The sequence below is a fragment of the Hesperophylax consimilis genome, chromosome 6, assembly GCF_061612785.1.
Source record: "Hesperophylax consimilis isolate HC1 chromosome 6, BYU_Hcon_1.0, whole genome shotgun sequence".
NCBI classification, from domain to species: Eukaryota; Metazoa; Arthropoda; class Insecta; order Trichoptera; family Limnephilidae; genus Hesperophylax; species Hesperophylax consimilis.
The window spans coordinates 19,392,337-19,418,796 of NC_142841.1; the positions used below are offsets into that span (position 1 = coordinate 19,392,337).

At 34.1% G+C, this 26,460-nt stretch overlaps 1 protein-coding gene and 1 pseudogene across 2 annotated transcripts; one reads left to right on the forward strand and one right to left on the reverse strand.

Moving 5' to 3' along the window:
• The first annotated feature begins 9,488 nt into the window (after nucleotides 1-9,488).
• Nucleotides 9,489-12,976, forward strand: LOC149423020 (uncharacterized). Of its 2 annotated transcripts, none has more exons than XM_089632811.1 (2): nucleotides 9,489-10,453; nucleotides 12,816-12,976. In XM_089632811.1, the coding sequence occupies exons 1-2, from the start codon at nucleotides 9,514-9,516 to the stop codon at nucleotides 12,833-12,835; spliced, it is 960 nt and encodes a 319-aa protein (XP_089488937.1). In that variant the 5' UTR covers nucleotides 9,489-9,513; the 3' UTR covers nucleotides 12,836-12,976. The 2 variants fall into 2 exon arrangements, with proteins under 2 accessions (XP_089488937.1, XP_089488936.1); XM_089632810.1 differs by lacking the exon at nucleotides 12,816-12,976 and adding an exon at nucleotides 12,084-12,727 and having other exon boundaries at nucleotides 9,489-11,863.
• Nucleotides 12,977-23,910: 10,934 nt separating this feature from the next.
• On the reverse strand, nucleotides 23,911-24,603 carry LOC149423021 (proteasome subunit beta type-1 pseudogene; annotated as a pseudogene).
• Between the last annotated feature and the right edge of the window lie 1,857 nt (nucleotides 24,604-26,460).

Below are 26,460 nucleotides of genomic sequence, written 5' to 3' on the forward strand. Positions count from 1 at the left end.
GTTCGTCATTCGTCCAGGTATGTGTCTGCTGCTAATAGAGCTCTGACACAATGTCCTCTCATGGATTCCAGACTTTGGCAGCACCGCTGTGACATTCGACGAAGATGGAGGACGGAGACTCTGCAGCAAGAATCCTAGGTGGTGAGGACACTGGTCCAGCTGTTGCAGCGAGAGAGCGCACCGCGTCCACCAACAGTGTCAGCACGAGGTTCGTCTTCCGTACAGGTATGTGTCTGCTGCTATTTAAGCGCTGTCACCGTATCCTCACATAGATAACAAACCTTGGCAGCACCGTTGTGACGTTCGGCAAGTCCATCTCCTTGTACACTTGTTCCTGGTGATTATGTTAGTGGTGCATTGTCCCGCAATAAAAGGTGACGGAAGGGATAATAAATTACCCTGGGCACTTGTTAGCGCTTTCAGAGTTTCCTAGAATTCCATTGAAAACATCTGGCGTACCTTCAGTTACCGATTCTCGTCCCAAGTTCAACTTCAGCGAATTTAGAATATTTTTTAGCACAATTTACGATTATTCATTTTTAAAACACTGCACTCTAATCACATTACTATAAAGTTCTGATTACTAATTGGTAAGTTAATTTAAAATGTTGATTCACTGATTTTTAAAATAATTTCAAAGGGATGTTGCCTCGTTTCCCTTGAAAATACTAAAACAAAAACACAAAGCGGTTGGAAGACGGCATGATGCGTCCAGCTGCCACAGAGGACGCTAACTTACAGAGAATGCCGAATGATGTGTTTTTGGTTTGAAAATTTGGTCGCCTAGAAATATTTCAGGTGCTTTAATTAAATACTGCGAGTAGAATACATCTTGGCCTTTGAAAAAATCGAGTATTTTTTAGATAAGTATTTTTATAAGCCCAGAAAAAAATAATGTAAAGGCCTATTAAAACTGCTTTAGTGTTCAAAATCTCCTACTTACGAACCCATTTTCGGTTATGATTTTATTGTATAATTTGGAAAATTAAGGTATTTAAAGAATAATCGAAAAAAAATTAAATATTTATGCCTGAACATCCACAAAATAAAATAAAGGCACTTTTTGGCCATGTTTTTTTCTTGCATAAATCAAAACAGGCGGATGGTGTTAATCGGGAATTTAAACCTTATCGCCATATACGTAAGGGTTTTTATTGATAGCGGCTCAATTTAAAATATTACACAATGTAGTGCATCGCCTTAAACCACCAGTTTATTTAAAAGTACATGTTTCAAAATCAAAGGTTTCATAATCAGGATTAAAAATTTAGTTAGTAATAGATACGCAGATGTGGCAGATCTATTTAACTGCACGCAAGGTAGGTACAAGAGGGCTATGCTATCAAATCTTTTCAATCAATATTAATTAAATCTAATTCTACCTTATTTGCACTATAGAAACTTATGTACTTGTATCTCCTGTTTACTTACTCTCTAATGTCATTTCACATTCAAATGCCACATATATTTGTAATTCTTTTTTTAAAATATTTCTACGATTTTAACTGTGACATGTTATCATTGTTTATGGTATATTTATACCGTTGATATTAAATAAATAAATAAATAAATAAAATATGCTTTCTTTATTTGCCAAGAGATAATAACTCGCATTGCAAGCTTAAAGTGAATAATGATTTGAACTAGAAATTCCAGACAGATAAAACCATACGATTTTCAAGATGAAAGAGCTCATCGTTCTAGAGTTTTTAAACTTCTTGATTTATAGTGATACTCTTTACGGTTTGGAAATATGTTTTAATTTCACGTTTGAATAAATGAAGTGGTAATTAATTTGCTTGTCCGCATCTGATCGAGCTGAAACTCAGCAGATATACTCTGTTTTAATTCATCTTTTGATGGCAATCACGCATACACACTGGAGGATTGAACAGGGAATTGATAACAATACAGCAGTTAATATACGAAATAAATGTCCGTCTTACCCAATTGGGATTCAGCTCAGTAGTTTTCGCAGTTTTTTTTTTAAATTTTAAATTTTTTTTATTTTAATTTTTTATTTATTTATTTATTTTTATTTTTATTTTTTTTTATTCGACAATTTTTTTTATATAAGATAATGTGTCATTACTGGGGTACCCCATTCTAAGGTTGACTCCAGTCTTAGTGGAGGAAGGTCCAATCCTCAGTCAAACCAAAAAAAAAATCAATAAATCTTTTAATTAACATAGATGTATAAGAGTAAAAAACTTTATTTTTAACGGGTTGATTTAAAATTACTTGGAACAGATGGCGTGGCTAGTGGCTATGTGATCTCTAATTAAATTATGCGGTAGCACATACTTTGCAAGTAATATTTACGAGGAACATTCAGTGATAGACAATAAGCATATTATAAATAATGTTGAATATCATATTAAAATACTTGGCCCCATCACTGATGTTTAATTATGTTTTCCTATTATCAGATGCATAAACAGCTTTATAATCATCTATTGCAATACATGATAATGTTTAAGTCGTTAAAATAACAAACCTGCTTCTAAAGTTCACGTTTACTATTCAACGTCTTTGTTATGCACCAGTATACTTTTTTTGTATTCGTTTTATATTCGTATGTCTCTTGCTGGCTAAGTTTTTACATACAAGTAAAAGGTATTATGTAAATGTCAGTATCTATTGTGTACTTAACTTGAATGCATAATAGTCAGGCAAACTTGTACCCATTCGACTTACTGAGATACACCTGCAGAAGCTGTGATCTGTCCGAGGTTTTTTATTGGATTCTTTCAAGGAAATGGCAAAGATCATATTCTTATAAGGTAGATCAGTATGTATCCTGCCTATTCAACTCGTATTATCGTCTTAAAACACAAGTAAGTACATTTGTACCTTCGTACACATATCTCATGTAAGTACATAGTTACATTTATATTATTTATGATAAATAGGGCTGTCTCGGTATACGACCACTGCATTGCTTTCTTTGGTGTTTTTGAAAACGAAGAAATACTAAAATTTGTTTTTCGTCATTATTATGTAAGTGATAAAAGAAATTAAAAAGAAAATGTTAGGATTTAAAACGTTGATATAATATTTTTAAATATTTTTAGTAAATCATAAACATTACTTTTATAGTGATTTGCTTTTTGTGGTATTATGCCGTGTTGCGCTACCTCCTTCTTTAGCCAACGTTTCGGACAGCATTGCAGTGTCCATCGTCAGGGCAGATGTGTAAAGAAAGAGGTAGCGCAACACGGCATAATACCCCAAAAACAAATCAATATAATACTTTTGGCCGTGAAAATCTCAAATCATACCATTTATTGACTTTGTTTTAATACCACTTATACTAACACGACTGTTTTCATCGCGGATTTATTATAACATTAAAAGTTAACATTATACGTTTTGAAGTTCAAGCGAAACTGCATCTAAAAAAGGTAGAAAATTTGTTTAATTTTGTCTTTAAATATGTGTATGTTTCATTATGTTTGTATTTCAATCTGAATGTCATTTTTTATTAAAATATTAAATAAAAAACATTGTAACTACTAAATACAAGTGAAAAAAGATTTTTCACTTAATGTTACTGAATTTCGACAATCTTAAATTGTTCTGCTTAAAATCTAATATTTAGTGTTTTAATTTATACTATGACCTTTAACTAATTGTTTAATGTTATCTTTGTAAAAATCCACATTATTTTTTATAATAAATGTTACTATTGAAATATTAAAAAAATCCTGTGACTTGAAAAATTGGAACACAAAACAGGAAAATCTTCGGCGGTTTTAAATCGTGATAGCGTCTCATAATTTTACCTTTTATATATCTTATCATCGCTAAAGCTTCTCGTCATCTTTTACACTTCATATATTTTTTATCGTCTATCTCGCGCATTATCAATCTCAACCAGCTAACCCTATCGCTGCACACTGCACAGTGCACACATGAGCGGCAAGTGTAACTTTAGCTCATGTGACATACGCTGTGCGCCCGAGGCAACATGCAACAGAGTATTCACCGCGGATCAGGCTATTTGACATTGGCCCACTTCACCGTGCACTACTAATCATTAATGGCGGCCGCTTGTTTTGTGGGGGACAATCGTTTATGTATTATAATATTCTGTAGGTAGGTACTTGTCGCTGGCAGAGGCGGAGGTAAAACTTATAATTTGATTCATACCTATTTAAAATTCGCAATACATAATTAATATTTACATTTATTTTACACCTGATGGCCTCCGTGATCGAGGGGTAAGACTTTTGACTGGCAATACGCAAATCGCGGATTCACAATACTATATGTTATGTGTGCGACACGTTCAGTAACTTCTATCGATCAGCATTCAGACTTGAAACGTTGCTTGAAATGGCTTTAGCCATGTTTAGTGACCAGATCTGAAAATCCAGTTTTCACACTTTCTTCTTCTCCAAATACTTCCCTTCCTGACTACCTACAGCCTCACAATATCGCACAATTAGGGTTGCCATAGTCTCACTTGCTCCATACGGTTTCCGAGCAGTTGGGACTCTTGTGCGGTCTTGGCTGTCACTGATCTTCTGTTAACTGTCAATATACATACTTTTTTTTAATAATGGTATTCGTTATCCAAAATAACTGGCTTAATGGACAATGGCAAACTAACGAAGCTCGTAGAATTGAAGACATCATATACGCGATCATTTGAGATTTGGGAAATGGAATTGAGAAAGTTGTTCAGAATATCAGAATAGAGTTATTATTAAAAAGATACAATTTGAGATGAATAGAATTCCCGTTGATTGGGTAGCTAGATGACGTATCGAAATTGTTTTATTGTCCCTCTAGGGACAGCTATCGATAGCGAGGTTGTATGAAAATAAAATTAATATCTTTTGAATTTTTCGAAATTGTAACAAATAGTAATACATTCACTTATAATGTCTACCAAGTTCGGCTGCTTTTTGTAGGTACACAAGCCGTGAACGTACCTGCAATTGACAATTACCAGTTATGAATGTATGCGCCACTGTGCTAATTAATTTGTCGTTATTGTAGCAAGGTCAAGACTGGCCCAGTGGCCACTGGCCGCGGCCATATGAACACATACGCCTTTCAGACCCTATGGCGGCAAGGCGTCCCGTTACGTTTACGTTCGTGCCAGGGCGTGCAAATTTAGTACAAATATTTCAATACTATTTTTTTCCATTTATTGTTAATTATAAAGGTGATTTTTAGGGCAGTGAAAAAAGACTAATAAAAATTAATATAATAAATGTATATTTTTTATAGTGTCGTTATTGTGAAAAATCACTTTAAGGCGATGCACTACGTAGTAATGCAAGATCATTTGTTTTTGGTTTGAAAATTTAGTCGCCTAGAATTGTTTCAGATGCTTTCATTAAATACTGCGAGTAGAATACATCTTGACCTTTGAAAAAATCCAGTATTTTTTAGATAAGTCTTTTTATAAGCCCAGAAAAAAATAGGGCCTATGAAAACTGCTTTAAAGTTCAAAATCTCCTACTTACGAACCCATTTTCGGTTATGAATTTATTTTATAACGTGGCAAACAAAGTTATTTATAAAATGATCGGAAAAAAAATAATATTTATGCCTGAACATCCACAAAATAAAATAAATGGCACTTTTTGGCCATGTCTTTTTCTAACATAAATCAAAACAGGCGGATGGTGTTAAGAGGGAATTTAAACCTTATCGCCATTTACATAAGGGGTGTTATTGATAACGGCTCGATTTAAAATATTACACGACGTAGTGCATTGCCTTAAATATTTTGTCTGAACTTCTACAGTTCTTACAATACCTAATGTGGGATTGATAGTTAGTTCCATTGATGGGAAGGGTGTCCAAAAATGATTTCTGGTCCAAATTGTTCAGACCACAGGTGTACAAGGTAATAGTGCTCTTGTTCGTTGGGAAAGACAAACCTTTGCTTAGGTGTTTCTTGAATTATGATGCCATTCTAAGAATTTCACAAATTAAACAAACATTCTCTGACCCCACTATTTGCATTCATCGTAATTTTAGAATATATCCAACTTTGTTTTACTTTTCGTGCTGCCTTTCGGTAGTTAAAATATACGAATCTATATGTTTCAACTTTCGAGTAATGCAAATGGTTAACCGGCTTACAGAAAAACTGATAATACATACCCTAATTCATACGTTCTAAGCCCACCTGCAACCACACTCGTAATTACAATTAGAACTAAGTACATACTGATTTGCTCTTCTATTAAGCAAAAGGAAGTGGATTTAAGTTATCAGCAAGAATTCTGAGAAGTAGTATCATTGTGACTTAATTCAAAATACAAAAACAAAGTTATTAAAGCTGCACAAAATAAAACATAGTTAATAACTTAACACAAAAGGAACTAAATAAGTGTTTAAAATCTAACAAAGGTTTATCCTTGCAATGAATAAGTTGCGATTAAGTTTATAACATAAACTGTAGATCACTGACCTTCAGATTAATCCGTACATATTTTGTTGGTTCCTCAAATAATTTTCCTTTTTAATTCGTGGTAAAATAATTTATTTTATGCTGGCTATCATATTTAAGGCGATACACCACGTAGTGTAACTTTTGGAATTGGGCCGCTAACAATAACACTCCTTATGTAGATGGCGATAAGTATTAATTTACCGCTCAACACTAGCCATCTGTTCTGATTTATGCAAGATGGCCAAAATGTGTGTTTTATTTTATTTTGCAAAGTTGAGGCACATACGTTTAAATGTTTTATCATCATTTTCTAAAGACATTAATTTTCCACATTACACAATAAAACCATAACCGAAAATGTGCTATTAAGTGGGAGATTTTGAACTTTATCGCAGTTTTTATAAACCTGATATTATTCTGGGCTTATAAAAAGACTTTAAAGGCCAAGTTGTGTTTTACTCGCAGTATTTAATTGAAGCATCTAAAACATTTGTAAGCGATCAACTTTTCAAACCAAAAACACATGACGCATTACTACATAGTGCTTCACCTTAAGGTCAACATATTATATGACACGATACGGATCTTCTAACTTACAAATTAGTCAATTGACTGATAAACTTCGGTTGGTATATTACATGAAAAAAACGAACGTTACTTATTTATTTATTTATGACGGAACTTTAATCGATTACAGGTTTGTTATGATTTCATTTGGCTAGTCCAGAATATTTTTGCAAGAAAGATTCGATTGGCACATAACAATGCACTATTAGTTTCAGAAAAGAAACCAAAAATACATGAAATCAACATTGTTCAATTTTGCAGGCTACCGACATCTGTAGTCTAGAAATTTGAAGTTACTACGTTTAACCAAAATGGTGTGAGTCCTTGCTTAGAAAATAGTGTCAATTTGGTCGGTATAGCAGGTTTCATTTTTACTGCTAGAAATCACAATGACAAGTGTTTTATTTACATGTAGTGGGTTTTGAAGTCTTTAAAAAGGCTCGCATTATGTATTTTTTCGTTCTTTTCTCAACAATAACTCGATAATAAACAAGCTCATAAGTCAGAGCGATCGTAGCAGTGTTATTCGCACAGTTTCTTTATAAAATATTGTACCTGTTTCAATAGTTTGAAATAAATGTAAAGTGGTATCAAGAAAACCAGTTTTTATTCAAAAAGGATCATCCCCAATTTTTAACATTTGATCCTTCAACCGGATTACGATCAGGAGATTGTATGTAAAAAAAAACAAAGAACCAGCAGCCAAAAGGATACAAAATTGATTGAAACTGGAAATCATTAAGGAAAGTGGACCACATCGCAAATCTGAGATAAGTATTCAGTGCTTTCCTTCCTATCATCCATTTTATGTTTATTCAGGTCTCATGTAATTTAAACGAAATTAATCTTAAATAGAGTCAATATTATAAATAAAATCACTACCCACTTGAAAATAAGAATATAATATTATTGAATAGTGTTCTCAAATAGTATTGTCAAGATTGTCGTGGTATTCTTTCAAACGGGTGTTTGCTAAAATAAAATAATTGTCAACCGATATTAACAAAATATAATTAAAAATGGAAAATATGAAGTCATTAATAAACAAACGCGGCGTAATCAAAGGAAAACTAACCCGATTCGCGGATTCCTTAAATGCATTGTCGGTAAATGAAATTAAATTAAGATATGAGCGGGTGAAATCATTGTTAGATGAATTCGAAGCAGTTCAACAGAAAATTGAAATGCTACCGGATTCAGACGAAATTGAAAATTATAGTCAACGAGAAGCTTTCGAAAACCAATATTTCTCAGTTTTGGCAACGGCCAAAGGCGCGATCGAATCCGTCGATCAAAGTAAGGTGGAAATTAAACTACCCAACCTCCAATTACGGGAATTTCATGGCGATCAGAAAAATTGGGTTAATTTCGTCGAAACCTTCAAGACTTTAGTCCATAGCAATAGTAATTTAAGCAACGTACAAAAATTCTTTTATTTGCAATCAACTTTAAAGGGAAACGCATTAAAGATAATTGCTAATCTAGAAATTTCTGAATTAAATTACATTTCCGCTTGGGAATTATTAAATGAACGTTATGCAAATTTAAGAACTACCGTTCATAAACACATCCAAGCTCTATTTTCATTAAAAGACATGAAACAAGAAGAGCCTGTAGCATTGAGGTATCTAATTGATGAAACAAACGTTAGTTTAAAGGCATTACAAAATATCGGGGTCAAGGTAGATCAATGGGATCCATTGGTTATTTATATAATATCAAATAAATTAGACACAGCTACCCGAAAAAATTGGGAACAATATATATTACAAGACGAATTACCGACGTTAAAGGAATTCTTAAAATGTTTATCTGCTAGAGCCCAAGTATTGGAACTGATGAACGCTTCTGAGAAAAAAATTTCTAGCTTACATAAAACACAAATAGGCAACAATAATTGCAAAAAAGATTCATCAGTATTTTTAGCGGTAAAGGCTAACAACTGCATTTATTGTAACGAGAAAGGTCACCATATTTATTATTGTAAAAAATTTCTGAAATTAAAATTACATGAGAGGATTGATGCTACGAAATCAATCCAAGCTTGTTTTAAATGTTTAAAGGTGGGTCACCAGGCACAGAGTTGCAAGGCAACCTTTTCTTGCAGGCGTTGTGGCAAAGATAATCACAACACCTTACTACACAATGAGGTACCTCTGCGGGAGGCCTCCAATATGGATGCTGATAACGAGGTTTCAGTATCGAATTTTTCTGCATCGGATAAAGCAGAAAAAATAATATTATTGTCAACTGCCAACATAGGAGTTGTGGGTAGTAACAATAAAATTTTTAAAGCCCGCATTCTGATTGATTCAGGGGCCCAGTCAAATTTTATGAGAGCAGAATTTGCTAATAAATTAAATTTACCATGTGAATTGATAAACAAACCCGTTTCTGGGATCCATAATAACATCACTCACATAAAAAAGAGAATTTCAGTGGAGATGAATTCGCTTCATACTGATTATAAAAGTGAAATATCATGTCTGATTTTACAGGAGATTACAACAAATTTACCACAAGTGACAATGGCGAAAAAAGACTTCAAGTTACCACGAGGATTGGAGCTAGCTGACCCGAACTTCAATATAGCTGCACCCATCGACATCCTGTTGGGCGCGGAGAGCTTTTGGGAAATCCTAACCAACGATAGATTGAAACTCGAATCGGGACCAACACTTCAACGTACGCAACTGGGATGGATCATATCAGGACCAATCCACATGTACCCAAAGCAAAGGCCTGTATCAGATTGTTGTAATTTATCTATAAATAAAATAAGTCACCAAATAGAAAAATTTTGGAAATTGGAGGAGATTAATCCCACTAAGATTCTAAATCATGAAGAAAAGGCTTGTGAAGCCAGTTTTGCTAGTACTCATACTAGACAAGACGACGGTAGATACGTAGTAAGTTTACCGCGTCGAGCATGCATTGATCAGCTGGGAAGTTCATTGCTCACTGCTGAAAAAAGATTTAAAAATTTAGAAGGAAAATTTGTGTCAAATCCCGAATTGAAGACACAATATATACAATTCATGCGTGAATATGAGGAATTAGGTCATATGGAGGTGTGTGACCAGTCAAAGGGGGATCGTGAATCCTATTTTTTACCTCATCACGCTGTAACAAAAGAATCAAGCACTACTACTAAAGTGAGGGTCGTTTTTGACGGCTCCGCCAAAACTTCAAATGGAATTTCTCTCAATGACGCCTTGATGACAGGACCTGTTATACAAAAGGACTTATACACCCAACTATTGCATTTCAGGAAACATCAAGTAGTACTGACGGCTGACATCGAGAAGATGTACCGCCAGATTAACGTGTGTGAAGCGGACCGTGACCTGCAGAAGATAGTGTGGCGCGAGTCGCCGCAGGAGGTGCTCAAGCATTACCGTCTGAAGACAGTCACATATGGTCTGGGGCCTTCCTCTTTCTTAGCCACTAGAAGTCTACGGCAAATTGGTATGGATAACAATATAAATTTTCCTAGAGCTAGTCAGGTCATAGAAAATGACTTCTATATGGATGACTTGTTAACCGGAGGAGATGACATGGAATCCTGTAGAGAGTTAAAAGAGCAATTAATCAACATCTTTTTGTCTGCGGGGATGACTTTGAGGAAATGGAGGTCCAATGTCTTGGAGTTGTCAGCCGAGTCGGGCCAAGCTAAGATTGCCGAATCAGGCAATTCTGAAAAAATTATTACTGACAATCCAAAGACTGAGAAAATATTAGGATTAATATGGAATAATGAATCTGATTATTTTTCTTATGTAATAATGAAACCATCAAGTCGAACCGAGAGTAAAAGACAGATATTATCTTGCATCGCATCAACCTTCGATCCATTAGGTCTTCTAGGACCGATTATAGTTGTAGCCAAATTAATAATGCAGAAGTTATGGCAGTCTAAAGCAGCGTGGGATGATCCATTGCCTAATGAAATATTAGCACCCTGGAGGTCCTACCTTCAAGAATTAATTCAACTAAATGTGTTGAAAATACCAAGAAAAATTATTTGCAGGCAATCTACATATCTACAACTACACGGTTTTTGCGACTCATCTGAGAAAGCTTACGGAGCCTGCGTTTACATGGTGTCAGTGGACCATGTCGGTAAGCGGCATTCACATTTAATAACGTCCAAATCAAGAGTGGCGCCATTGAAGTGTATTTCCCTGCCCAAGTTAGAGCTTTGTAGTGCTGTGCTACTGGCGAAATTAATAAAAAATATAAAACATGCGCTAAATATAGTGGAGATCGACACACATTATTGGTGTGACTCCATGATAACGTTGTGCTGGCTGAAAGGTCAACCTACGAGATGGGCTACTTTCGTTGCAAACCGAGTAGCCGAAATACAAGAACTTAGTGATCCAGATCTATGGAGACATGTATCATCAGCCGACAATGCAGCAGATATACTTTCAAGAGGAACCACTACAGATAAATTGATAAATTCTGCAATATGGTGGAATGGACCAAGTTGGTTGACCGAGGGAGTCAACGCTTGGCCTATATCAAATATTTCGTGTTCAAACCCTCCTGAACTCAAAGGCAAAAATATTCTATTATCCACAGATATTCAAGAATGGGAGATATTTGAAAAATTCTCATCATTTATTAAATTGAAAAGAGTTACTGCGTATGTATTGCGATTTGTCAATAACTGCAGAAGTGTTAAGGGTAAAATTTCAGACAATTTAAGTGTGGCTGAATTGGAATCAGGCTTGAAATGTCTATTGAGATCAGCTCAAATACACGCCTTTCAAAAGGAATTGAAAGAATTAAAAAACCATGGCATCGTCAACAAGAAAAGTAATTTAAAATCTCTTAATCCCTTCTTACATGATGGTCTAATATATGTAGGCGGTAGGTTGAATTTGGCTACACATTTATCTTACCAACAAAAACACCCAGTTATCTTGCCGGCTAAACATAAGCTAACTGAATTGATAATACGTCACTACCATTATGTAAACCTACACGCAGGACCTCAAGCTTTGTTAGCTAAAATACGATTAAAATTTTGGCCCATCTTTGGTAAAAATACTATTAAAAAGATATTACATAAATGTGTTGTATGTTTTAGATGTCGTCCCCGAACCGGTCATCAAATCATGGGAAATTTGCCACCCGAAAGAATTACGCCGAGTCGTCCTTTCGCTATCACCGGAATAGATTACGCCGGACCAATTCTAATTAAAAGTGGGACGCTGAGGAAGGCTTCCCTCGCAAAATCGTATTTATGTATCTTTATTTGCTTCTCAACCAAGGCCGTTCACTTGGAATTAGTTTCGGATTTATCTAGCAATGCTTTTTTGAACAGTTTAAAAAGGTTTATATCCCGTAGGGGACAACCTGAAAAGATCTTTTCCGACAATGCTAGTAATTTTAAAGGAGCTAGCAGCAGACTCAAAGAGCTGTACACCAGCTTGAGGGAAAACAACGACAATATTCAAAATTATTTAGTGAACAGAGGTATTGAGTGGAAGTTCATAACCCCTCGAGCCCCTAATCAGGGAGGTTTGTGGGAAGCAGCAGTAAAATCAGCAAAATTCCATTTATATAGAATCACTAACAATTCTTCATTAACATTTGAACTCTTATATACCTTAATTTGTCAGATTGAGGCCTGTTTGAACTCCCGTCCATTAACTTCCTTATCCGACGACATCCATGATTACCAACCTCTTACCCCAAACCATTTCCTTATAGGCACTGAATCCTGTATCATTCCTGAGAGAGACGTCCGGGCGATACCGGACAACAGACTAACTCAATATCAGAGGATCAGTTCGCTAATTCAATCTTTTTGGTCTAGATGGAAGCAAGATTACCTGATGGAACTACAAAAGAGAACTAAATGGCAGACCAGCACTCAACGGGCACTGCAAAAAGACGATCTGGTGATTTTAAAGGAAGATCATTTACCTCCACCTTTATGGAAAATGGCCCGAATTCTGCATACACACCCTGGAGCGGATGGAGTAGTACGAGTTGTTACCTTAAAAACACCTCAAGGAGTCTTTGTGAGGCCCATCACAAAGATATGTCTGATGCCCCTGGATTCAGACACTAAACCTGTAATTGACGTCCCGGACCTTACCAAGGATTGATTATGTACATTACACTATGATGCTTATCTTCTCGACTCCACCTTGGATGGATCAAGCAGAAGACCTGAGAAGAAAGAAAAAAAAAAAAAGAACAATAATTGTGTTGTGTTCAGTGTAAACTATATTATTTGTGTTATTGAACTATTTAAATATGTAAAAATTAGTATGCAGACGTGTGTAATTTAGTCATTTTTGAATTTTTTTTGGTTATTTAATAGGATTAATAATTTTCTAGTTATTTTTAGTTTATTAATAGAGTAATTCAACAGCATTTCTACAGTTAAATTTATAAGTTTACCAGTAGGGCATAAAAAAGGGAGTTTTATTTTGTTAATTTCTGCTATTTTGAATTATTTTGTTAGTATTTTTGTGGTATATTTAGATTAAGAATTTTTAGTTTATTCTGTTTGGTTTATAGTTTATTTTTAAATAGATTATCATTCAAAAATTTAGTGCAATTTTTGAATCCCGCCCCCTGGCAATATGTTCAATTTTGCAGGCTACCGACATCTGTAGTCTAGAAATTTGAAGTTACTACGTTTAACCAAAATGGTGTGAGTCCTTGCTTAGAAAATAGTGTCAATTTGGTCGGTATAGCAGGTTTCATTTTTACTGCTAGAAATCACAATGACAAGTGTTTTATTTACATGTAGTGGGTTTTGAAGTCTTTAAAAAGGCTCGCATTATGTATTTTTTCGTTCTTTTCTCAACAATAACTCGATAATAAACAAGCTCATAAGTCAGAGCGATCGTAGCAGTGTTATTCGCACAGTTTCTTTATAAAATATTGTACCTGTTTCAATAGTTTGAAATAAATGTAAAGTGGTATCAAGAAAACCAGTTTTTATTCAAAAAGGATCATCCCCAATTTTTAAAATTTATGAGACGATTTATTATACAAAAATTATGAGACGGTTGAATGTAAAATAGTGGAGAAATTAACAATGAACCCTAAAAAATACAAACATAAACTGATGATTTTTATTCATAGTTAAATTTAGTTTTTGTCTGGAAAATTATAACAGAAGATAAAACATTGATCCACCAATGAAATATAAATAATATGTTATTATTTAGAATAGGATAAATTCAGTTAAAAAATAAAGAAAAAAACTACAATCGTGAAGGCACTTATTTTAATGTTGGTGAATAAATTTTCTATAACGATTTAAGCCCCCGCATTCCGAATTTATAACACATCTCTCTTGTACACTAAGCTTAATAGCAATAACATAACGCTTTCAAACCATCTTTGAACGCTTACTAAGGAACCTTAGAATGTAACATTTTCGATTTGCCGCCAAAACGTCAACGGCAAGTTGACGTGGCGTTTTCTACGTCATAATGATGTTGTAGCCATTTGGAACCATTTCAGAATGTGCGGTTCAAATAACCGTATTCACCTACGCACTCAAACGCTTATTATTATTATTATTATTATTATTGATACATTTTTTTTACAATATTTCATATTTCAATTTAGTAATGTTGGCCTCACTGGGTTGTTTACCCGTGCTGAGGCCCCCATTTTATAATTTAAGAATTTATACATTTGAAAAAAATAAAAGAAAAACAACATTAAAATAAAGATAAATTTAAAATAAAAAATAAAGATTAAAAATTAAAATATAATTATAACACTAAAAGGAAAATATCAAAAGAGAATGTAAATCGGCATTTATAATGATATATGTGTTTGTGCGTGTTGCGTGTTTTATATATTTTTTTTTGTGTTGCGTGTATATGTTTCATTCTTTTATGTTATAGTATTTTGGTAATATTGTCTTTTTGTTCTTTAATCCATTTTTTTATTTTGTGTTTGAATTTATTTTTATTTTCCTCAATTTTTGTTTCAAGTGGAAGACTGTTGAATGCTTTAATAGCGTGGTATTTATGGTGTCTTTGTCCAAAGGTAGTGTTTACCGTCGGAGTTTTTATGTTTTCTTTGTACGCTTGTCTGACCGGTCTATTAGTGATATTTTGTGTTTGTTGGGGTTTGTTTTTTGGTCGAAAATGTAGTTAAGTAGTGTTTTAACATATAATTGGCGTATATCAAGTACGTCACAGCTTTTAAATATTTGGTCTGTGTGTTATTTTTGTCTTTTATTCTTTTAAATATTTGCTTATTTTAATATTTAGAAATTTAACCTCTAAATTTAATTTCTCATTTATTATTTAAATATGTATATATTTATTTGTATTTTATTTTTTTATTTATTTATTTAATACATGTTACATTGTTTCGAAATTTACATAAAGTAGATATAATGAATCACCATACTAGGCGGCTGCCTGTTTCATGGTGACCAATTGAGTGTAATTACTTTGTATGAAATATGAAATCTAGTGTAAACATATGAAAGAAGTAACTATAGATGAAGCTAAAATTTTGGAAAAATTGTAATAAAAAGTAGAAGATAGAAATTAGAAAGGAGAAATAAGTAAATTAGCATTAGATTGTAAAAATGTACATAATTATATATATAATTTTTAATATGTGTGCATACAAGCACACATGTGTATATAGCAGCAGACATACCTATATACATATAACAACACATGTATACATACAACCATATGACGCATCCTCACGCATATAAACAATATAGTATACACCAGCGTTTCCCAAAAGGTGTTCCGCGGAACCCTGGGGTTCCGTAGAAGCATCACAAGGGTTCCGCGTTCCGTCCGGATTTAACGTATGTATTTAACAAAAAAAATGCGCACGGGAGATTGCGCACGCAATGATTTGTAGATTGAAAAGTAGTGAAATGTTTGCAATGCAACTCGACGAAAGTACAGATGTCGCTGGACTATCAATACTGCTTGTTTTCGTAAGATACCCCTTCGGGGGATCTATTGAAGAGGATTTGTTTATTTGTGCTCCTTTGGAGACCAACACCACTGGAGAAGAAATTTTCAAAGTCATTGATAATTGAATCGACACATTTTTTCCAATGAATGTACATAACATTCATTGGAACAAATGTGTCGATATACGTAGCGATGGAGCTGCCGCTTTGACTGGCAAAATAAAAGGTACTTTAACAAGAATTAAGAATGTTGCACCTTAACGCAGCAGCAGTCACTGAGTTTTACATCGACATGCCTTGTCGTAAAAAAAATACCACATGAGGTAAAGAAAGTTCTCGATCATGCCGTACAAATTGTGAATTACGTTAAATCACGTCCGCTCCAATTGAGACTTTTTAAAAAAGTGTGTGAAGATATAGGAAGTCAGCATCAATCACTTCTTCTTCACACGGAAGTAAGATGGCTTTCCAAAGGAAAAGTATTATCAAGATTGTTTGAATTGCGCAACGAACTAGTGGTATTTTTTTTCCAAAGAATCGCTTTCTTCATCTTTGAGTGGTCTTGTTCAACTATTGCACGACGAGCAATGGCTAATGAAACTGGCGTATTTGGCAGACATATTTGATTAACTGAATGTAATTTGCAAGTCATTGCAAGGAAGAAACACAAATACTTTTACAGTAAACGACAAAATCTCTTCTCTTAGAAAGAAACTTGTCTTCTGGATAGAATGTGTTGAGCAGAAACCGTACCAATGTTTTACTCTTTTAAACGAGTTTCTGGAAAAAAATGAATTGCAAGTAACCTCAGATGTTAAAAAATGCATTTACGAACATTTGATGGCCCTCGAAAAATCTCTGGAAGAGTATTTTCCTGAAAAAAACCTGCATGACATTGACTGGGTACAGAATCCATTCCTAGTTCACATGACACCTTCGACTCTTACAGCAACAGAGAACGAGGCTTTGATTGATATCATGTGTTCTTCTTCCTTACAGCAAAAGTTTAATTCAGAAAAAACTAATCTGGATGAGTTTTGGATTTGACTTAAAAACGAATATCCAGAAGTCGTCGAGAAGGCTATCACAGTTTTGTTACCGTTTGTGACCACTTACCGATGTGAAACTGGTTTTTCGGCTTACGCTTACACAAAAAACAAATACAGAAACAGACTGGATGCAGCTCCAGATCTTCGTATTCAGCTGTCTGACTGTCTGTATATATTATGTAGATACATAATAATTAATATTAAAAGTTGGGAGTTGGGAGCAGTTGAGATTCTTGTGCGGTTTCACAAAAATAAAAATATATTAACCTTTGCATCAAAAATATATGTGCATTTAGTGATTCACGTTTTTGAATTTCCTCTTAATTGTACTCAATCTAAGAGAAACCTACATACCTAGTACCTACATATTATTACATTATAGCTATGATTAAACATTCTGGTAACTTCTGTTTTCCTAGAAAGAAGTTATCGACATGATGATAATAGATTCAAACATTCCTGATCATGTCTGTGTAAATACCAAATTATATTAAATTCTTAAGAACGATTCAAATACGTTTGTTTTTCTTAAATTTAATGTAATTTTACAATAGCAATATTACAAATAATTTACTAACCTTACATAAAAACATACTTGGATTTTTTTTAAATAACACTGTCATTCATAATGAATGTATTAAGTTGTTGTCCGCAGATCACTTATTTTCCTAATTTGAAGTATTTTTCCGGCATATTATTTGCAATGTGGCTTTTTTTTATTTTCCCAGAAACAATAAAAATGTATGCTTATTTTTAAAAACGCGTCATATACTTTACAATTGTCTCTAAGGTTGATATTATTTCATTTTACAATTACAATATCCTTTTATATTTGTGTTGTGTGATTCACTTATTTTTCGTTGAATTCATAATCTAAAATGTCTATTATACCTTCCCACGTATTTATTATAGTGGAGATTTGTCACTTTTCCTACAAAAAGTTTTTTTTCAAAGAACTTCAAAATGATGGTATCATTTATACATAATTCATACTACGATTCCTGTTATTGATTACTTAAGAATGTGCTTATCTTTATGGTTGATGTAACTTTTTTTTACAGGTAGTTAACCTTTTGCAAAATAATATATTCACCGAACAAAGTAACACGTGCACATCATATTATTTATACCTCGTGATTCGCTTATCTACCGAACTATTTTGTAGATGTGCAAATATTTATTAGAGGCTATACCTACGTAAAATTTATAAAGTATTATATTATCATTGTTTTTCTGTTTTCGTTGAGTTTTTCTTACAGAAATATAAGACAGAGACCTTAAAAATACCTTCCAAAATGCTTGTCCACGTCCAAATGTAATTTATACCAAATTGTCACAATTAGTTATGCTAGAACATTAAAGAAGAAGTCGGCTTAAAAATGTGGTCTCGTCATCTCGAGTCTAAATGTAGACAAGAGAACTACAATAATGATTTAACTGAGAGACGTGTCTCTTTTGATCAGAGTGGTCAGAGCGGATGACGATAATTTGCATAAATTTGCCGTGTCTTTTATCTATTGGAATTGGAAGCGAAACTCGTTGACTTCTGTCTACTCTGGACCATTTATTTAATGTAACGAGATATACCGCTTCTATGAATAGTTCTGAAGATGTAAACTACGTTGTGCATGTATAATCTTCAAATCTTTGACAGCGTGTTGTCTACCATATACAATTGATATTCGTGGTTTAAAATATTAACGTTTTTATCCATAAACGACCGTCCCGATGTTTTTTTTATCATCTTATTCGAACTTGTTTTTACCGCACCTACCTAATAATTACGGGAGCCAGTGGACTACGGCAACCCCAATTTATTGATAGTGAGCTTATATATTTTAGTAGGGGTGAGAATGGATAAGAAATGGGGCATGTTTGTCAACAAACAAAGGAAAAGTCATTTCGCCCAACGCAACGTTTCGATTTTTAATCGTGGTCTTTAACCAAAGTGATTCAGCGACTTTATTAGACTCTAAATTTCTAAAAAATCACCACTTCATAAAAATTCGTTCTTAATATTATATTTCACCAGAAATCATTCCATTTTTTGTTTGTTTGCACTTGCCATGATTTGAATTCACGACCTCTGAACTTGATCCAAAATTTGCCACGGAAGCCCATAAATAAAAATAACTGAATGGATTATTAAATATTATCTCAACTGTATTATCAATTAAAAACAGCTTTACAACGCTACTAGGTATCCTGTTGGTCATGCGTGTTTAATCAAATATTGGTATAATGATATCCCGTGGCAACTAAACATACGCACTTGGTCAATTGAAAGCAATGCAAACATCATGTGATTATAATGCCAACCATGAATATGACTAAGATTTCAAGTAGCTACTGTTGACTGTTGACTGTTGATTATTGATTGTTGACTATCACCAACAATGACAATTCAAAACCATTTAACACTTAGGTGGAGCTCGAAATATGTATCGCCGGATTATTCCAGTTCATCGAAATGGAAATTGGACTCTATTTGCTTTAGCTCATTTATCTGATGTCTTTAAAATAATTAATAATTGGAAGGTGTGAACATTGGTCTTGAAGAGACGTAGAAGAGATGTAGACGTAGGAAGGAGGAAATACAAAACCCGGCAAATCGTTCCACAGCCAAACTATTGAAATCAAGAACGAGTCGTAGAAACGACCCGTTCTCACGTAACATATTATATTTTTATCGCTATTTTCCTGAAATACCTCCTCGGGGGCGCTTCGTAAAACTTTAAAATATCGGAGTCATTGTGATTTTTTTAATGACCTTCAAAAAATATCATCAGCTTTGGACTTGTAAGAATAACAGCTCATTAATAATAAAATTGGAAAACTTAAGAAACTGAGGTAAAAATTTGCACAAAAGTGATAAAAGTTTGCACAACATTCCATATTTTTTTAATGGATGCAGCTAGCAAACGAAACATTTCGAATTTTCTTGTCATTGGTATGGATCCTTCAGATTTAGATCTATTTGAATAGAGGTAAGGTACAAAACAAATCAAAAACTCACGGAAAATCGGCAGTGGGCGGAAATTTTACTGTTACGCCCATAGTATTCTATACTAAAAAGAACCCAAGAATCTCGTTTCTTCATCCAATAGTCTGGCTATTCTTTCCTTAATATTCAAATACAGATTTTTTTTATACAATATCAGGCAGTGTAAGAGAGATGGAGCGTGCCCTGAATTGCATAGCTGCGGAAAAGGAATTTCTAGTATTTATTATCTGTTCACTGGCTAACTAATTACCTAAAAATTATATATTCTAAGATTTTTCATCTTATTTTTTTTGTAATAGCCCTTCTTTGGTGTAATTTTACTGCATATATTGTTTATCCAATAATAATTCTTTTGACGTATGTTTCAGTGACTGATATTTAATCGTATTCCCAGGATCTTGATTGGATTTTTAATTAAAATTGTTATATTAATCACGATATTCGTTTCAGAAAGGTAAACAGATATGCAATAATTGGTGTCTCGACCATTCGGAACATTTTGAAGGCTATTTCGCGCTTCGAAACCCACCTGTTAACTTAATGCATTTAAGTTCGTACCTATTTGAGTGCGTAGACCTCATTTAGGATCCATTGAACACACCCATTCAAACGGAACCATCTAGCATTGTAATAATATCTGAAATTCATTGATTTCTCGTTTATCTCTTTATTTATTGTCAATTAGATGACTCCATATAAGAGGTACTTCATTTTGTTTTCATTTACTAGATTCTTATTTTCCATAAGGTGGTTAATCATTTAAATTTACTGAATTTAATGTTAAGGTTCTTTACACAAATACAACGGCGTCATATGCGCCTCACAATTTTCACCTCATATGGGTATTTAAAATGTTACCTGGCTGTTATAGACTTAGAGGCCTTGTATTTTTTTCCTAAAAAACCCTACTAAAATTGCATGTTTTTGCATCAGCATCTGCCCAAGCATCAGCAACAGTAGCCAACCGTGGTCATATATTACATATATGTCTGTTTGTGTTGTGTTGGGAGTAGGAAGGACAGGGGTTCTTTGTTTATAGAGATGTTATTTTATTATTAATATACTACCCACTGTATTCGTTTTATAAACATATAGGTAGTCATACTGTATATTTTTAGATTTACTTGTCTTTCTAAAAAGTTAGTAGTATTATTATTTTCAAAATGTATATGGGACGCGTGAAATTGCACTAACATCCTCATTATTAGTAATATTATATGCATATCGTATTTTTCATTACAGCAACTTTAAAACTGTGTGATGAACTTGCCCTGGGATGAATTTTTTTCCGTTTATTGTATTAATTGATGAATTTTGGTTTCTCCAATCAAAACGTGATCAGAGGTGACATCTAGTTAAGATACTGGGAACTAGCGGGAACCGGGGCGTGTCGTTTTTTTTTTTATTTACGCCAAATAATGAAATGCAACCAATCTGAGGGGTTGAGGAAACTTCGAAATAGGCAGGCAACACCTACCTTGTTGATTTATTATCATAAGAAAGAATTTTTGAGTTGATTTCACGAAATAGTGACTGTACCAGATGTTGAAGTTAAATCTATTTTAAAACAAGTGATTGAATTTATGATGCTAGCAAAAAACTAGGAACATGCACTGCGTTTAGCAAAGACCTCCGTGGTGTTATTTTGAATTCTTAGATTTAGCAGAGTGCAGTCGCAACAAGTTTGGCAGATTGGGGTGGACAGAAAAAAAACCCTAACAAAGTCAAAAAGAAACAATTAAACTTCGCTAAGCAATGTTACTAAGTGACTTATTAAGTAGGGAATACGCCGTGAAATATAGTTAAGTAATTTTGTTAAGGATTTGGACGAATTATAATTATGACTAGCGAGGTAAATAACATTTTAACAGGACGAGTTTGGAAGTTGCTTGATTAAATTAAAATCCTGCAAGAAGATTTAAAAATAAAACTATAATATAATAGATATTTAATACATCCTAGACCGTGTGGGTAATTTTCCAGGCTAAGAAATTGGTGGGCCGACACGCCACTGGACTGAAGGGGTCGAGATTCATTCCTTGGGACAAAAAATTTGACAGTTATTTAAGAAGTAACAATTTATTGTCTTTGGAACGATTGAATTTTATGCGAAGGATTCTAGGGCTTATAATATATGTGGTATTTTAGTGCGATTCTGTCCTTGAATATACAAAATTTTCAGAATTCGGAAACATAAATTAGGTAATTGATAAATGGCGAAGGGCGTGAATGATTTAGGGGAAGAGACGACGGGATGGGGAAGATGAAGGCAGTCGGGGAGTGTGAGGGTTGGACGGGGGTCTAGATTGGGTAGCACGGGGAGACGGTCAAGATAGTCTAGGTTGGGAAGCGTGAGGGAACAGTCGAGAGAGACTAGATTGGGTAGAACGGGGAGACGGTCAAGAGAGTCTAATTTGGGAGACAGTCGAGAGGGTCAGGGTTAAAGAGCGCGGGAAGATAGTCAGGGTTTGAAAGCGCGGGGAGACGGTCAAGAAAATCTAGGTTGAGAGACAGTCGAGAGAGGTTCAAGGTTTGGGAGACGGTCAAATAGAGTCAGTAGAGTCGAGGGGAGTCAAGGTTCGAAGACGATCAAGCATAGTCAGGGTCGGTCAGCGTTGTAATATAGTCAAGGCAGTAAAAGTTGGGAGACGCGTCAGAAAAGAATTCATCGACGGGACACGAGCGCGGTTAAAATTATTTAGTGTAGAAAGTGTGGTTTTTCTAACAGCTTGAGTATTTTACTGTATGTGACTGTGTTTGTTTCTTATAATTATTTGGAATGCACTAAGATGATGAATTGGTAAGTCTTATTATAAACTAATTACTAACCCTTATTTCCTGTGGATTTTTTAGAGACGTAAATGCGTTCTAATACGTGGTAAACAAAATAATTCAATTGTGTTTTAAAGTTAGGGTATTTAAATTAAATAAAATCACTTATCCCTGGGATTGAGAAAAGAGTTTACATAAATATTTTCAGTACTCCTGAGATGTAATAATATTAAAATCTTGAACAGAAGAATTCGTGACAATATGTAATGGTTTGAGTCCGGACCCTTTAACAAAAGAGGTCATAAATTATGAGACTTGACCATCTCAAAACAAAAAAGGATGACGAGCGGTTACTTTTAACACGTTAGATTATTATCTATGGCTCTGCTAAAAACTAATTCGTGATTTCCAGTTTATTGTCATGTGTCATGGCAGAGTAGTAAGTGCTTCCCCACCTTGCTCTTACTCATATCCTTCTAATCCCACTACCTTCAGCCTCACAACATGCCCAAATGATTGTGGATGCCGTAGTCTAACTGGCTCCAGAACTCCCATTCAAACAAAAATCACAATTATTTGCATCATCGTCATTAGAATACAGTTACAACTAGGAAGAGTGTGATAAGGTCTGTAATAATTACAGCAATACAGTCATTTCAGATACCCACTTACCCATAGACAGATTAAATTCACCTAATCAGCTACTTACTAGAAATGTAGATAAATATCTAATAGATTAGATATGGAAGTGGGCGTGAAGTTTCATCAGACTTAAATATAATGTCTATTATACAGGGTTTTTTTTTGCGGTTTATGGTCCAGCGGAGTCATTGGACCTTACTTTTTCGAAAATGAGGCTGGAGTAACAGTTATGGTGAATGGATTGCGCTATCAAGAGATGATATATCTATCTATGGGATTCTAACCGCGGCCCACAGAGATGCGTACTTGCATATTGGGCCTCGATTCTCGACGAATTTATTCCACTCGAACAACGATTGGTTCGACCTACTCTTTATTCGAGTGGAATGTCGAATGTCCAAAAAAAAATAAAATATTCATTATTAGTTAAATATGAACGAAGGAGATAGGGTATGAAATTTTCATTTATTTAAGAATTAAAAAAAAGTGTAAGGAGTTAATGTTGAGAGTCATTATCAAATCAATCTTTCCTCAAATCAAAGGTTTCTTCTTCAATTCCATCCTTTGTAATGACGTTGATTAAGATACTGTCTCCCGTGTAGATATCGCGCTTGACAGCAGAAATGAAAACGTCTTTCACAATCTTGATAGCCTTCTCCTTTTCGATTGGTTCATTGTTTGTGCAGGGAAGGTTCTTGAAATCAATTTGGTTATCCAGAAACGGTTGCAGCAGAGCTCTTGCTGAGCCACCAGCCTTGAAGTTAAATCGCTCGAAATGACCAATGGGATTGTATCCGTACACGCAGCCCTTTCCTTCGTTATCTAATCCTGCCAGCACATTAGGTATGATGTAAGGGAAGAATCTTTTATAGTACAGCATTGTAGATAGCATCTGGGCCACGGCGGGGGTGGTCATGGGTTTGCGATGATCAAGCAGGTACATTTGCATGCGGGCTCGCAATAACTTGGTTAGAGTCAGTATGTCGCACCAACATCCTGTCGCACCAAGGACGGTCGTCTCGGAAAGCTTGAATAGTTTCTTCTGACTTCTTGTATAAATGGAGAAGCCTGTGCTAAGGCGAGTGTCTGCAGCAACAACAACGTAGTCTTCTCCTGCTATGGCCACAATACTTCCACCATTGTCGGCGTAAGCGTTGAACCCAGTTTCTTTTAAGCCCTGTATAGAGTAATCAGGCAAGTATTCCATTGCGGCGAGCACAGTGCTAGTTATTATTCAAGAAAACTAACGTGAAACAAAATGCAAATTGTCTGACGTATGACAATCGATATTGAAGACATTGTGATTGTCATTCATTTGTTTAGAAAATCGTGTTTGAACTATGGATTGGTGGATAAGCTGAGTAATGCGAATTTAAAAAGCCCGCTGTTCAGTTCTTGCGTAGTTTCAATTAAAAATTCAGATCTTATTGACTAGTTGAAACGTTCATTACTCATAAGTAGGTACACACAATTACATTTAGTAATGAAAATAAAACTGTTTACCTTTTAGTGTTTTTACAATTTTATTCGTAGTCATAATATCTACACTCTGGTGTAAATATTGCAATTAATAGGCGTTTTTATCATGTCTGTCGATTATCTCTGAAATGTTGCCAAATGATAAGAGATATATTAATATCAGTGGTCTATTACAAGTATTAAAGTAAATTTGCATTTCGTCTTCAGCCATTATGATCAGGTATCTTCTTTTTGAAGTTTAGCGAAAAGTCCTTTATGTCGTCCTATACCCTTTCGATCTTCCGTGGAGCTCTTCTATATATATATATATATACTAGTGTACCCGGCGTTGTTCGACTTTTCTCTAGTTTATATAAATATTATATCCATGTATTATATAAAACAGTGAATAGATAGTGAAAACCCTATCAAACTCCGTTGCATAGTTTAGAAGAACAAACAGACATACGCGGACAGTGACTTAGTTTTATACTATTTAGTATACACATATATTAATCAAATGTTATTATGTCTTCTCTGGGGGTCTAGCAGAATCAAATTGATAACTTAAAATTATATTAATATCCCGAACACGGTTGCGCCGTAGATAACTGGACCGATATTGACTTGAAAAATATAAGAAATCATAATACGTTGGCAAAACAGGCAGATTTTTTTAAAAAATGTTTTTTAACCCATAGAAATAAAATATGTAATTTTGTTTAGTTCTTGCTAAAATTACTTTTGTATTGGAAATCTCACGATTGTGATTAGTTCTAAACTGAAGCATAGGTTGAAGAATAAGTTGATAAAATTTTTGTACATATAAAATACATACACAAAATAAATACATGAAACTTAACACACTGAGTAAATACTAGAGGAAAAATTGGACCATGTTGTCTCATTTCCAATTTCTCAAAAGAGATGAAACTATTCCCGGTTTACGAATGATTTGACCATATTTGAATTCGAGGAAGTTCTGAAATGTTTTAAAGACGACGCACTTTTTACATGCACTTTAAAAGGCCTGGATGGAGCTATTCGTGAACACTTTGATGTCCCGGGGTGAGGAGGAAAATGTAATTTACGTAACTTACTTAATATTTTTAATGATGTGTCCTATTCCTTGTCTTATCAAATAGATCAAAAATCACAAGCCGTTATAACTGCATTAACATCACAATCAAAATTGTATAAAAATCAGTTCAAAATTTAGTCATACAAGATGGCTGCAAGGCAATTTCCTTTAACTCTAGATTTGAATTCAAAGCTATTCATTCAAAATCCCACTAGTGCTCTGTTCAGGGCTTATAAGGCTATTTTATCACAAAATAGCGTTGTAAAAAAATTATCATTTGACATTAATAATATTTGGCTGATTTTTAAAGGGCCGTTTTAGTTAAAAATCACCTCAGGGCGCTGTTTTATATTCTATTTATGTAAAAAAATATTTATTGAACAAAAGGCATTAGTTGGGTTCCGGGTTAGTGTATTTTTCGTAATTTAATATGATTTAATAATTCTTCAGTAGTTATATTTAACGTATACCTAATACGGAATTCGTAAAATATAAACCATTGTATTTATGCGATGTCTTTGATAATATGAG

Bases quoted from the DNA above. Each gene is read 5' to 3' on its own strand.
- LOC149423020 (XM_089632810.1), top strand. From the start codon at position 9,514: ATGGCGAAAAAAGACTTCAAGTTACCACGAGGATTGGAGCTAGCTGAC. The intron at 11,864-12,083 runs GTAGGTTGAATT...TGTATGTTTTAG, and splicing joins TGGTCTAATATATGTAGGCG to ATGTCGTCCCCGAACCGGTC.